The sequence below is a fragment of the Harpia harpyja genome, chromosome Z (assembly GCF_026419915.1).
Source record: "Harpia harpyja isolate bHarHar1 chromosome Z, bHarHar1 primary haplotype, whole genome shotgun sequence".
Taxonomy (NCBI): domain Eukaryota; kingdom Metazoa; phylum Chordata; class Aves; order Accipitriformes; family Accipitridae; genus Harpia; species Harpia harpyja.
The window spans coordinates 76,989,626-77,005,123 of NC_068969.1; the positions used below are offsets into that span (position 1 = coordinate 76,989,626).

Consider the following 15,498-nt stretch of genomic DNA (forward strand, 5'->3'; position numbering starts at 1 on the left):
TATTGCACAGCAGCTGGCCTACACCAAAATTAATCATAACAGCTTAACCAGCAGCAATGAAATTGATACCCAAAGTTAATTTAATAAATGTTAGGAACTGTGTCGTTACTCAAAGATCAAACTTTTATACAGGCTGAAAGCACATTGTGTACTGAATTTACTTTGCATGGCTGGAACAAATACCATCAACTCTTGATTACAACATTGCTGGTGCGCTTAGAACAAGATCTAAACAAAGCAAGGTGGGCATTGTTCTTTCCCATATTGAACTTTTATGATCCGTAACCTTTTGTGGTATAATAACCCCAGAAATTCAAAGCTAAGCCCTTTTGTATTGGAATAAGTAATGGGCAAAGGTACTGTTACAGCTAAACGAATAATTAAATGTTTGAAATCCTTATAAAGTCTAAATGACAACAGTGTCATGCAAGAATACTTTCTCCAAAGACAGCACAAAATTCCCACCATGTGTGCTTTACTTTTACTATTAATTTTGTTGTCTGGTATGGCACTTTCCTTCTCTTTCAAGCTCTGGTGTCCTAATTTCAGTTGTGTTATATATCCCTTAAAACTATGTCCAAAGAAGGTTTCAGGAGTGAGCAGTCCTGCATCTTTCTAGATTTTTGGTTACTGAATATGAATGAGACTCTGATGAAATCTGTAGAAATTAGTCTGCTTTTCCATTAAAACAAACAAACAGACAAGGAAATAAACCACTGCAATTGTTCCTGAAAAATCAATATTTTTCAATTGTGTAGGGAAAATATGGCACCATACACACTATTCTAAAATGGTAAATGTTTTTTTAAAAGAAGTACTTTATACCATTATCAAAATAACTATAATATTTCTGAATTTTCTCTTCTGTCATATTAAAGATGATACAAAATGAATTGATTTCAACAATTGCTAAGTGACAGAATAAACCAATCTACTAAAAATATGTTCTACTTCAGTTGTGATTACTGATAACTTATATGATATTACACAGCTATGAAAATTTAGGGGGCAAGCAGAGTGAAGGTTAAGGACCTCAGGGTGAAATTTGAGGTACTTACCTCTGTTCACAAATGCAAAATAGAACCTGGGCCTTACCTGTAGGTGTACAAGATCTGTGCTACCCTAGAGCCTGACATCTCTGAGCCACTGCTGGTAAAATTGTCAAAAAGTGGGTTAATATTTTCTTTCTGACTCTGTAGGTTAGCCTTGAAACAGAAAGGAAAACCCCATTGAAAAGATCTGATACATGAAAACATCTGATGTTGAAAAGAGGAGGCTGTGCTGTTACCAAGTGTTGTGTAGGTTGCTCTTTAAAGTAGACATGGTAATGTATAAAGTTAACAGTACCTGTCATCCTCTGTGACCTCTGGGTTCAGGTCAGTGCTGAAAAGGGGTTGCCACTCTAAGCTGCCCTCCCAGGGCCTGAGCCCACACTCCTGCTGCTGATAGTCTGGTGGCCTCCCTTCTTGCTCTCTCCCAGTGCCACTGAGTTGTTGGCATGCGTGTGAGATCTTGATCATGCTTGTCATCGAGACCATGGCAGGCTCTGACTGACTGTACGAGGTATTTTGTGCTCAAACCGTGCCTGTCTCTAGGGTCATGGCATCTTGCCCCACCTTTAGTCACTGGAGCTTAGCTGAGACACCAACTAGCATAAAAGATTTGATTCCCGTTTCCTCTCCATTAGGATAAAGGACCACTGTTGTTGCTCAGAGTAGCAGGAACATTTAAATAGAAAACCAGAAAATATTTTGGGGCAGGCAAACCAAGCAAATGATGGTTGACTCAGGGCAGGACAAAGTCAAGACAACAAAACTGCAGGATAAATGCTTTTTGACACACAGACCTGGGATTTAAACCTTACCACTACAACCACATACGTTATGAAAACATGACAGCTTTCAGTGAACAGATTTTTTGCATCGTATTGATGGCTGTCTGCATCCTTGTTAATAATTGGTGAATTGTTTGGTAATAACTATCAAGACCAATAAAAATATTGTCCCTAAATGGATATGGTAACAATTTGCTATAAATATATTCCTGTATGTTTCAGCTTGTTTCTATGTGGGTACCATACATAGAGTGTCACTGTTGCCTCCGACCATCAGGACTGACCAGCAAACTCCTGATTTAACAAAAGCTGTCAGGGAATTAAATAAGTCCCTGGAAATTTCAGATATGTAATGAAGTTGATTGCAGGAATATCCACACAAAATTCTGACTGTTGTGAAAAAGCAAAGACAGCAGTTAAATGGTTAGTACGAAAAAAGCCATCTTTAGTAACTAGCTACATTGCCAAGAAAAGAGACAAAGTAAAAGGTAAATATTAACATAACACTGCTATGATGTTACAGTATGCCAAATTCATATCTGCCTGTGAAAGGAATAATAGCAAAACATACCATTTTTGGAAGTTTTTAAAGTATTTGTTTAAATACTACATTTATTGCACCAGCCAATATCACCCATAATATTAGTTTAGAATATCTTTCTTATTAATGTTTCTAATACCATTCCCATTTAAAACATAACTTCATTATATTATATATACACACAACATTGTATCGGGGCTGTATAAATCAAACTATCCAGATGTCTTTCATAAGTTAGATAGCAGTCTTGCATATGCAGGTAAGAAAGCCAGGAAAGAGAAGGAAAAAGTCAAAACTCTCCATGTAAGCAGTGTTACATAGACTGCAAGCAGCTGCACTCATAAATGTGCATGCAGCCATGCTCATTTAATGCTGTGGAGTATATGCTGCAAACACACAGGATGTGGATCTCTAAATCCAGGCAACACTGAAGTACTGGCCAACAGCAGCCTCTGGCAACTCCCTTGTCCTGCTGAAAAAAAACATTTGGGATCATTTTGCAATAGGTTACAGTGTTGGTCTGTCAGTCAGAATTCCACTGGCAGCTTGTATTTTTTTGTACTGGTTTGTCAGACATAAATGCAAAAGAACTCCCCTTCTGTGGCACACACAGTGCAGGGGGTTGTGTGTGAAGACTGACTATGGCCCATGAGGTTTAGGGCTGCAAATTTATTTTGCAAGGATTTAGAAATGTTGTTGCAGGCATTTTGTAACTGTAATTTCACTGGTATTTTTAGGAGAGAAGATGGTTTTCATTTCAACAACTCAAAGAATTAATGACTTTCAGACTTCTTTGCACTAGACCTGGAAATACACATTTCTTGTAGATGGGACTGTATACTTCTAAAGCTTAGTATTTAAAATAGAGCCCAGATAACAGGCTATTGCAGTCCAAAACCCCCTGACTGGCTTTATTTCCCAGTGTCAGAGTGCAGTAAAATCTTTATTCTCTGAAATGATTGATTTCAGTTCAGGTAATCTGATACCATTCACCATTTGGGGTTGAAGTTACCTGCAAGACTACAGTATTTCAGTCATTGTTTAGACAGTTGATTTGGTCACTCAAATGACCTGAGCAGAGAACAGGGAGACAAGACCTGCTCTTTGCCTTTCTTTGTCATCCCAGTGTTTTTTTTTTCCTTCAGTCCTTGAGTATACTGAGAGGACTGTGAGTCCATTTTATAAAATATCTGCTAGAAGGGAAGTGCTGAATTTGTGTTTGTGTCTGTGCTGTATGAGGAAAGAAAGTATTTGACTCTGGACAGCTTTGTCTCAGATGGACCACACCACAGCTTTGCTGAAATAGATTTTAGTGCCTCTACATTAGGTGTCATCACCTTATGAAACGTAACTTCTTGCTGCATCTTCCTTAGAATAAGGATCCCCTTTTTCTGGGTTCAATATTGTGCAGTCTGTACAGGGTTTCAGACCTCAGTGCTTCTGTAGAAGTGACTTAAAAGTACAGTTTAGAGAAGAAAATAGTTCATTTCTTATATTGCAAAGATCCTATACATGATCCCATATTCAGCATCTGTCTACAAACTTATTCTTCATCAGGGAAGAATTTTTATGTAATTCACTATTATTGTTATGAACTATAATCCATACTACAGAGATGTAGTCAAGAAAAGTCATAGAACTTTCTAAAATGTGGACTATTTCAAACTTAGCTATTAAGGATAGCTTTATAAATATGGAATGAAATCTCTAAGCTAACTTCTCTTTAGATACAAGAAACACTTCCAAACTTATGGTACAAGAAAAAGCATAACCTCTTCCCACCAAAAATCTGCCCCCTGACAGCCTACAAGTCTTGCTATGATAAAGCTTTTCTTGACAATGCTCTTTAAATGAGCCTAGCTGCCCATTTCACAAGAGCTAAAAGCGATCACCAAATCTCAACAACTGTTCGGCTGACTGCTCACAAGATTTCTAGTGCAGTCAGTAAACCAGGGAATGACATCACCAGTGTTTTTTCAGAGGCCAGGAACAGTGAAGATGCACCAGTTAAAATATGTGAAATTATTTAAGGAACTACTAAAGATGGAAATTGTAAGCTTTAAACAAATCTATCCATACAGAATACCTGCTGTGAAATCTTTTTTCCCCAGGTTTTTCCTTACAAGAAGTTGATATTTGGCTAATATTTCATGTAACTTTTCTTTTTTCCCCTTGGAATTGTATGTTATTGTTGATCCAGGAATTACATTTTACTGCTGCAATGAACTAATAATCAGAGAACATATTCTTTCTATTCGTTATTTATTTAAACTTTTTGATTTTTCAGTTAGTAGTTTTGTATCTACAAAGTCAGCTGATCTTAAAAAGAGTATCTTTCTATAGTACCTTTATAGCTGATTATGTTTTCCCAGATATTATTCCCAGATATTATTTTTTTGTGTTTTTACCCCTCATCTTTGTTTGTTAAGCTAGTGATTGCAACATATATGATACTCAGCTACAATTTTTCTTCACTCAGAGTGGCTTACCCTTCCATACCTTCTGATATTCCACATGCAGCTTAGTGAGAGAATGTGCTGCCATTTTCTCCCCCCTCATGTAATTTGACAACTTAATAATTAACCAATCTGAGTTTCTCTGATTAAAGGAGCACCACAGGGCTTAGCATATGTGAAAGCATCATGACAGAAATAATTTGTCAAACAATCATTGTCTAATTCCTCAGTGTTGACTAAGTAAAATATTTACTAGTACATTTTCAGCCAGCTACCAACACTCATTCAGTTCATTGGAATATCTTTAAAGGATATTCAGATATGAAACCAATTCAAGATCACTTTGTGGTTCAACATCCAAGCCAATTTAACTGTTTAAAATGCATTAAATGTAATTCCTGAAATCCAAATTTCCTTCAAATTGCTTAGTTTTATGCTATATGTGAAAGGCATAACCTGAAATGTAGCTATACCAACCTATAGATTCCATATTTCCATAGACATATGGAAATACTTAGTTAAATTATCTCTGTAAAAGGCCCCAAATGTTCCCTCTCATAGAAAATAAAACAGAGAGAGAGTTAAGTAAAGAAGAAAGTCCTTGGAACATCTCCTGCAGTTACCTTTCTTCATATCCTTGTGTGATGTCTGTTGATATTATGCCATGGTAGAAAAAGAGAAAATTGAGTTTCCAGAGCTGAGGGATCTGCTGTTGTCCAAGGTGCTTCAGGCGGAAAGGTTAATACATCAACAGTAATTAATGCTTCCCTCATCTTGATCCCTCCAATGTAACCAGTCAAAACAATCCCACACACCATATTCTAACTTGTATGAGACAGGAGAGGAACAGGATGGGTAAGAAAACAAGAGTGGAGAGGCTTTATTAAATCGTGGGACGAGTGCTGGGTATGGGATGACATTTCTATTATCCCATCTCCCTCTCCCTCAGCACACTGTTGTGGCTTTCAGATAATCCTGTGTGATATTTGAAGAGAGGAGGAAAGCACTGTAAAAATCAAGCCTCTACAAGGGTGTGTTGGATTTGACCACTTGTAGGTACACACTTTTGCAAACAAGTTCATTGCATTTCCGCACAGTTACACATTATATGCAGTTTTTAAGGAAATGGTATCTATTGTCAAGGCAAAAGAAACTCATTTGCAACGTGACACTCTTCTTAATTGCACGCTATAGACATTTCAATCATGCTGGCTGTCTTGTGGTTGTTTTTTGTATTCATGGAATAGGTTTTTGCTAACTAAATATTTTAGAAGGATAGAAATGTTTACAGGAATTTATGTCTTGCATATTCAGTTAATCAGATTTCTGAGCTGGCATTTTGCTCATATTCGTTGTTTTCATTTGAAAAAATGAAAATCAAATAAATAGCACTGTAGTTTCTGGAACACCACTGTGACCTAGGTACTAAAGTATCTTCTCTGAATTAAGCTTTTTTTTTTTTTTTTTTTTTTGAGACAGGAAGAGCTGTAGAGAGCTATCACGTGGCAGAACTACATAGCTTTCATAGCCTGTTAAATATTTACAAAGTAAGGTCCTGTGTGATTTATTCAAGAAAGACATGCGTTGAAACCTGGTTGTTTCTTTTCCATTAAAAAAATAAGTTAGAATGGAATTCAAAAGGACTAATCTAGATATTGCTGAATACCTTGCTTTTGGAAAAGAAAATAAGCAGTGGTTCTAGAAAATAAAATTTATTTCCATTGTAATGGTAACAAGAAAAAGAAATTAACAGTAACCGAGGAGTCTCCAAAGAGAAGACATCCTTTCTGATCAATTGTTCTACCTGAATGTTTCAGAGGGCAGAGTTTCAATATTTTCTGCCAACAGTTTGTTCAAAGTTCTTGCAGATACCTGTGTACTATGATATAAAACAGGCAAAGGGTCTGTTCAAGCTGGGAAGACAAGTCTGGATTCAGACCTTCTTTATCTGTGTACTTCTAACTACATATGGAAAAAATTTGCTATTACAAAAAGTTTATGGTAATATTGAATAATTAGTGATGGTAGACTTTATCTGTTTTATTGATAGTTACTGGTTTAAGCTGAAAAAGATATTCATTATCTCTAAGAAAAATATGTGAGTAGAATGAATTTTATTTTAGTTTCATTTTTCACACATCCCTTTCCACAGAAGCTTATTTGGTATTATTATTTAAATCTGATCGTAATACGATGCTATACGCTAATGTTTTATTTGTTCTCGCTGTTCTGAAAAATAATATAGTAATAGAAACTTTTCCTTCTTTGCTCCATTTATACTTTCTGAGAAACTTATCACTGCAGAAAGTTTGTTTCAGGAGAAAAACAGCACCCACTCCAAGTGAAATATGAAATGATTCTATCACACTTGCACACTTTCTGAAATACTTAGGTTAGAAGGATCACTGAACATTAATTGCTAATATGTATAATATCAGAAAGAAGTCAGAATAAACATTTTAAGCACTGATTTACAGTTGCTTCCATGGTTCATATAAGATTAAAATGAGCACATCCTACTGTCTGGGCTGAATGCATAAGAAAAATTAAGAAACACAAATGCTACTAACCTTCGTGTACTTAAATTTCAGATCTCTGAGTGGTTCTGGCAGCGCTGGCAAAACTGGAGCAGGATTGCTGTCTGAACCTTGCTTCTTCATATTTTCAGCTGAGGAGTTTGAGGACGCTCCTGAAACACAGGTGAAATGAGGTATAAGGGAAACGCAGTGATTTTTGTCCTGACTGAGCTCTTAGCTTTATTTGTGCTTTTTTATCTGTACTAGCTATGGTATATTTGCATACAGGAATATGATTGGATGAAAGAATTCATTGCAAAGAGAAAATGACACTACTTATTTTTAAGACCAAAAGCAACAGCCTTTTCACCGAACTGAGACCTCGATGAAGCAAAAGCTGCTGAAACAATCTGCTTAGCCAGACACTACAAATTTCTTGCTGGGGAACACAGTTTAAGGCCTCCTTGTCTTACCTGTAAAATTGCTTTCTCTCAGCAGGCAGATCCCCAGATTTTAAGTGAAGTTCTTCACGTACTTGAAGGCAGCTCTGAAGGTAAAGACAGACATGTTAGCTCTGGAAACAAACTAAGCCCTACTCACTGTAGAGTTGGCAAGAATAATTCCAGAGCTGGAAAGCGTTCACTAAAAAACAAACCACCTTAGGTTACACTTTAATATGTTCAGAGTACATTATAACTCTTGTAATTAATACCTGCTTTGTAGATCACAGAGATAAGGGATGACTATGGTGATACAAAATCCTGCACATGTTTTTCAGGAAATGTGAAGGTAGGACAAAATTGATTGATCCAGAAAAAATACTCTGAGGGTAGGACCAAGCAAAGCCTTGTTGTTTTTTTCCAGATAACACCACAATTTTGAGGACAAAATTTTACTACACTGCCCTTTGGAAAATCTGAGTTTGTGCCTTTCGAAACAAATTATTTTATAGACAGGACTTTTCTACCCAGGGTGGAACACACTGGTGCATGTATCTCCAGTTCTGATTATTCAATGAGAAACATGTCTCTGGTACTGGCAAATCATTTTATATGGCACAAGAAACTCCTTTCTTCATTAAGTCCTACCTTTTCTGATGAATGGTATCACAGAACAAACTGGGACTGAATTAGCACTTGTTTTTATATGTTAAGCTTCTGATATATGCACAATGGATTTGTGCCATAGAAATAAAGAGAAATTATCTTATTGCTTTAATTGAAACTACACAGATGCCTGAAAAACTCACTGAGCTCAGTTAATTCACATATCAGGCATCACCTAAACCATCTAGCAATGGAGGCTTTGTTGCATTTAACTGATGGATGATATGGGACATATCATGAGATTAATCTTACAATGCATTAGTTACATGTAGCATACTTTCTGAATTAAGGAGCGTGCTATAATTTTCATTGATGATTTTTGTGTTTGGATATATGGTTGGAGCAAGAGTTTCTGGCTTTTAGAAAAGTCCAAGGAATTTCTTTGTAAGATAGAATTCTATTCTCACAACAGTCATCTATCAGTGAGATGTAGAGAGCTGTGTGGACTTGAACATGTTTCAGCCATTCACCCTGTGAATGAAGGGTGCCCATTCCCATTGCTATAATGCCATGATATCCAAGGTTACTAGCTCAGTTACTTCCTTTTGGATGCATCCTTCAGCTCTTCTGCCTCAGCTGGCTGGCTCAAGACATCCCAAGGTAGAATGGTGTATTTGAAAGTTTTGTGAACAGCATTTTCAGACCTTAACATTTTGGGTTACAATGTTTGCCTGCCTTAGATAATGTCTTTGAGTCTCATGAAAAAAGGCAATGTCTAAATAGGGTTTGTTCATTTTAATTGGAGTATACATTTTCAGTGCTATCTTCACATAGCAAATTTTTGTGGTTTTCCTTTTTTTTTTTTTTTTTTAATTTCCGTGTAATTTTCTGGTTTAGACACTAAAGTCTACTCTAATAATCTTCCCGCCACTCACTTTTCCATTAAAGCTCAAAGAGTTTTTCTTTAGTTAATTCACCTGCTAATTGTTCAGACTTGCCTAACTTAAACAAAATTTAACTGGAGCTGTAAGACAGAGATCAATGGAATTGTCTGGTTTCAAGCAAAGCAAAAAATCTTTCTCTCAAGCAGGAGTGTTCTAAATACATCCTCATATTTAGGTACCATTGCAGTCCTGATTTATTTTTTTTATTATTATTATTAAGCTAGAAGTGAATTATCATAACTTCTTTGGAAAATGATAGCATTTATCCTCTTCCCATGTCTGCAAGGACAGCCTGAAATCTGCTTAGACAGGCTTAAGACATACTACCCTGGGTGAAAAGTTTCAACTTTTCCAAACATGCTGGTAATCATTGCTTTATTTTCCACATCATTCATTCATTTAACACATACTTTACCCTGTTTTTTCCTTTCTGTTTCCCTCTTTCACTCTTGGATTGCATGAATCACCTTCACTACCATGCTTCCAGTGAGTCCTTTCTTTTCTCTCTAAACCTTGTGTATTGTTAAAAAGGTCTCATCTCTTAAAAAGATTACTTACTATCTTGAACAATTTGCTTGTCCTATCATTGGGCCTTATCTGCTGAGACTTGCTTCAAGCATTACCATTAATGTCAATAATTCCTTTAACTTATCTCTGTTCTCATATCTATGAATGCCTGACTCCCCTCCCTTTTTCTGGGAAATTCTAACTATTGCTTAGACTAGCTGTTCATAACCATCCCAGTCATCTCCTATCCAATAACTCTCCTATTCACTTTCAGCCTAGGATTCCTTTTAGCCTAGTGTAGAAATTATTTCCTTTTCCTCACATCCCATGTTCCTGTTTATTACAGCTTCCAGCTATTTTCATTCTGTGACTTCTTTTCCACATCCTGCATCACTACTGTTACACATTTCACCTAGATAAAGATGTGCACTTCAAGCACTGTAACTTTAGTGGACTGTACTATTCTTTTAAATAGTAGATTATACAACACTCAGATATTACAGATATTGCACATGGAAGTTTACACAGTTTTGTTGTTAATATTTTCTTGGAAAATGTTAGATTCTATCTAGTTTTTTCCTTTCTTTTGTTTAATGATTTGATTGCTACTTGTTGTTATCTTTTCACTGCTAAGGAATGAACCTTAACAACTGCACACCTTGGAGAGCTACATAATATATTATGTGACTATGTGATAGTGCTTTCTACCCTTTAATGTATAACTTTTCTTCCAGTTTAAACCTACTGAGTTCCCCTATTCAATACAAGAGTAAAAGGAACAAATGAAAGGTAGTGATTCACCATGCAACTTATAATTAAGCTATGAGATGCCTTGCTGCATGACATTGGTGGTGCTAACCCACAGGATCGAGGGCTGCATGAACTGTATGTCTGGCTTATGTCATTCTATGTCAGTAAGTTAAATGAAAGTTTTATGTTGGAAGAAGCTGTAAATCATTTGTCCATAAGTTTCTTCACAAAGATGAAAAAAAAAAATTCTAACTAACCAAACTAACCTTTCTCCTCAGATGTGATCATACAGTGGGATATCACCAACATTGTCAGCAGTTACTTTTTGATTGGGTTCATTGTAGTCTAGGTGGGCAAACTATTTGGCCTATATTCTTGAGATTTGTTGCAGCCCCATATTCATTACACGAGACATGATTTAATAGCAGCAGCACACAGAAGAAAGCAGAGCTTCTTTTAGTTGGGCTACCTGGCAATCCAACTAATGAAATCAGTGTATCACAAGAATCAGCCAAAGGTAACCTGTGACTGGATTCTCTTCCCTAAACACAATACTAGCACTGTCTGAAATGCCTTGGCCTTTCCTAGCTGCCCTGAGATGTCAGTCCAGGAGAGTCCTGTAGATCCTGTCACCTTGCCAAAGTCATATCAGTGTCTTCAAAACCCTTGTACAGCTCAAGTGGCACTCGCTGCTTAAGTCAAAGGAAATTACTTGACCAGGTTTATGATTCTATTTAGTATTTTTATGTTAGTGTATGCTGGGCTAATACAGTCTGAAAGCCATATATTTGTTATAGAAATTCCTCTTCCAGCATTTAATAGAGAAATATTTACTTTACATCATAGAATAAGATTATTCTGAGAATAGAATTATCTCTTACCCAGAAATTACTTTGACTTTTCTAAAGGCCAGAAATTGTTGTGTTTTTTTCCCCAGAAGTAGGCACAAACTTGCCTTTTTTCAAAGCAGTATTTTTTTTTTTTTTGAATGACTGCCAGATTGTCTTCCCAGTTCCCACAGTCTGGGTGTCTCCATTCTCCAGCAATAGGGGACAGGTGACTTACTCTTTGTATAAGGCTGAGATTGTAATCACAGCAGTAAGAAATTCTGGTACATAGGTTTCTACAGAAAGTGGACTTTGCCCTTCAAAATACATATATTTGATCATTAAAGAAATCTAACTTTTATCTTGTACCAGACATGCTCAAAGCTATGTAGATCAGATAAGACTGCACATATTTAGCTTGGACCGCCTCTAATGTAGGACAGTGCAAGGATTTTATTCCAGGTAAACAAACAGTAGATGTTCTCTACTTTCAGTTTTTGTCATTTACAGCTCTGGGAATGTTCCAAATTGCATATCTTTGGCATCTGATGATCTATCAAAATTACACCTTGAACTCCATAACAATTATGCCTTCTAAAAGGTCGCATAACAAGTTAAGTAATCTCCAAAAAGTTATAATTGCTATAATTCAAAACACTTAAGGTGAATAATCTTCCATGGTGATTTAGGGCACTCTTGTCAAAAGTTCCCTGGAATAGGAGATGAATGGAATAGGCTGCTGCACTCCGTAGTTTGCTAATGCTATTGTATCATTTGTGCTGGATTTAGACAGAGTCTTTAATGTTTAAGTACATATTCACACTTTATAAAACCTTATCATAAAAAGTCACTTGAAAAATATCTATTGAGACAGTATCACATACTGAAAACCCTGATTGTCTCAACCACTTCTTCCAAACTGAGATTATACAGGGAATTGAGAAAAGGAATTATTCAGTGATTCATACAGATCCCCTGCTGGTACTGACAGAAACTGGCATTAAGTTAAGAGTGGAAGATGTAAGTATCAAATGCACCAAAATATGTTTAAAAAGTGAAAATCATTGAGATTAATGAAAACACTGGACTCTCACTCTGAAATGCTTTATTCACTTTGTTAATCTTCCTTATGACATCCCATTAATGGCACTAGAACAGAAACAAAGGTCACTGTTTAGTGAGATGTAGAAAGGCAGACACAACAGAAACTAGGCAGAACTGGTGTGAACTTTTTGCCATTTTTGCCCATGTAAACTGAGTCCAAAGATGGGTGTGATGTACAAGCTCTGATAGCTCTAAATGTGAAACACTGAAGTAAAAATGACAAGATTTTGAAGGCTACTGAGCAAATTCCTTTGGCTTTTGCAGCACACTGAGTATCCTGCATTTCTGAAAATCCAAGTGTTCCTTTTATATAAATACAAGTATCTCTGAGCACAATTAACACTTCTTTAGTCATTATAAAATTTCTGTGAGTATAAACCCGTGCAGTGAGGCAGCTGACAGATGCATAACTATTTATTTGAGATTGAAATTTGAACTCACTTAGTGAAAAATCTTTCTCTTTTGCTACATGGACGATAATAGTGTATGAAGAAATCTCGCAGAAGAGTTTTCTCCATAATGCCTCCACAAACACATCATAAGACTAGCTACTGTTTGGCTGATTCATGCAAACACCTTTTCTCCAGTATTGGCCAGATTTAACTTGCATTGGTTCACTACAACAAGTGCAAAGGCAGAGCAAGAAGCAGAAAAACTAGTGCTAGTAATTTTGTAATCTTGGTATCAAAACATGTTGAATAACTTCTTGATATCAGTGCTTGGGCTGACAGTGGATGCTGCAATGAGGCCTATTCTCTGTTGAATCCATAATGACGCTATCATCCCAAGACACTTTCTGAAGGGAGGGACAAACAAGCATTTCCTCTGCTCCTACCCAGAAGCTTGTGCAACCACAGCTGGATGTTTTTTTCATTCACATAGAGCCCCATCTGCTAGTGGAGCAAGATCATTTCTTCTGATTTCATACGGTCTCAGATGGTCTCTGCTCAACTGTAAGCTGAACATAGAATTTTACAACAAATTTCAGGATAATTTCACCTTTTCACCATAAATCCTTTCACAACAGGCAACAAAGTATGACAACAGAGCAAGAGAGAACAGAGCACCTAGAAAAGAAGCTCGGGGCTCAGTGTTGCATGGGCAACAGTGCAATAATGCACAATCCCCAAGTGCAGAGGTACCAAGGTTAACCTGTGGACGGCTGGCTCTGCATATCAAGTTTGCTGAAGAAAACCAGTCAAAAACCACCTTTAGAAAACCAGCCATATTTCCACCATCTGATTTTGATGGGGTGAGGTGACATGATATATCACGATTAGCACAATGAATGGGGCACACTTCAACAAATTTATGTCACAGCCATACAGCTATCTATGTCTGAGTTAATTGTATAGCAACTCTCCATAATCAGTGGTGAGAAACAGGATATTTTAAAGCACAAATCCTCTCACTCCAAAGGAGGTATCTAAACTAGCTCAGTAACTAGTAAACTGAACGGTACCCCATAAGGGAATAACTACTGTTGGTGGCTCTAAAGGAAGTCTACTCATCTACCACTGATACAAATACCTTACTGGAGATACGTACTGCCAGGTGAGATGTTTTTCACTTTATTTTTCCCCCCACCACAGGGAGAGGGCTTCCTGTCTACCATTTATGAACTGTTATATTGCTTCTGGAGTGTAAATAAAGCTTAACAATACTATTCTGTGTATAGCAGGCCCTCAGGAGAAGATAAACACATCCTCTCTGCTGAAGAGTCTTTGCTCTTCAAAAGATTGACTGGGAGCCCAGGAATATTTATTTAAAATCTAGCTGGGTTTATTTAGAGCAAAATGCTTTATTAGAAGCATGTACATCAGTCTAAATACATTTTTGGAACACTCATCTGTCTTTCTGCTACCTAGATGTCTACTCTTTGTGGTCTGTATTTTCTGTAGCATGTTTTGTACTGTGTATTGGTTTTGGGCAGAGAAGTTTTATTTTTGTATATAGGGAAATTTACATATAAAATAATGACTAAAATGCAATAATAAAAACAACATCAAAGAACAAATGAAATATTAAAGGGACTGGATATATTGTGGGACGATGAGAGACAGAGTAATGTTTGAGGAATTATTAACACCATTTTTAAAAACAGTTAGCTATAGAAACTATTTCAGCCACATGAAGCAATTTTCTTTGTAATACAAATTGGAAGATTAAGTACTAGCTATTTCAGCATTACAGCATTTCCTAAAAGTTGCGAGAATATTTGGTAATATGTAATATATTTTGTTTCCTTAAATTGAAACTACTTGTAGTTCTTTTTCTCTGTTCTTGAATTTATCATCAAAAAACTCAGACAAATGTAAAAGGGATGATAGTTGCTGTGAAGAAGGAAATCATAGAAAGGTTTGGGTTGGAAGGGACCTTAAAGATCATCTAGTTCCACCCCCCTGCCATGGGGAGGGACACCTTCCACTAGACCAGGTTGCTCAAAACCCCATCCAACCTGGCCTTGAACACTTCCAGGGATGGGGCATCCACACATTGTCTGGGCAACCTGTTCCAGTGCCTCACCACCCTCACAGTAAATAATTTCTTCCTTACATCTAATCTAAATCTACACTCTTTCAGTTTAAATGCATTACCCCTTGTTCTATCACAACATGCCCTTGTAGGAAGTCCCTCTCTGGCTTTCTCGTAGGCCCTCTTTAGCTACTGGAAGGCTGCTATAAGGTTTCCCTGGAGGCTGCTATAAGGTCTCCCTGGAGCCTTCTCTTCTCCAGGCTGAACAACCCCACCTGTCTCAGCCTGTCCTCATAAGAATGGTACCCCAGCCCTCTGATCATCTTTGTGGCCCTCCTCTGGACTCAGTCCAATAGGTCTGTACTTCTTATGCTGGGGGCCCCAGACCTGAACACAGTACTCCAGTGGGGTCTCATGAGAGTGGAGTAGAGGGGCAGAATCACCTCTCTCAACCTGCTGCCACACTTCTTTTGATGCAGCCCAGAATGTGATTGGCTT

General features: G+C 37.0%; 1 protein-coding gene across 3 annotated transcripts in view; it reads right to left on the reverse strand.

The window, feature by feature from the left end:
- ALDH1A1 (aldehyde dehydrogenase 1 family member A1) overlaps nucleotides 1-15,498 on the reverse strand; it is a 53,251-nt gene that overhangs the window by 28,746 nt on the left and 9,007 nt on the right. For 2 of the 3 annotated variants that reach the window (XM_052778541.1, XM_052778544.1), the window contains exons 3-4: nucleotides 7,821-7,894; nucleotides 7,402-7,520 (exon numbers count right to left, since the gene is read on the reverse strand). In XM_052778541.1, the coding sequence (XP_052634501.1) occupies nucleotides 7,402-7,491 (90 nt within the window). In that variant the 5' untranslated portion in view covers nucleotides 7,492-7,520; nucleotides 7,821-7,894. Of the gene's footprint in view, nucleotides 1-7,401; nucleotides 7,573-7,820; nucleotides 7,895-15,498 lie in introns of those variants that run through there. The other variant, XM_052778543.1, reaches the window with a different exon arrangement.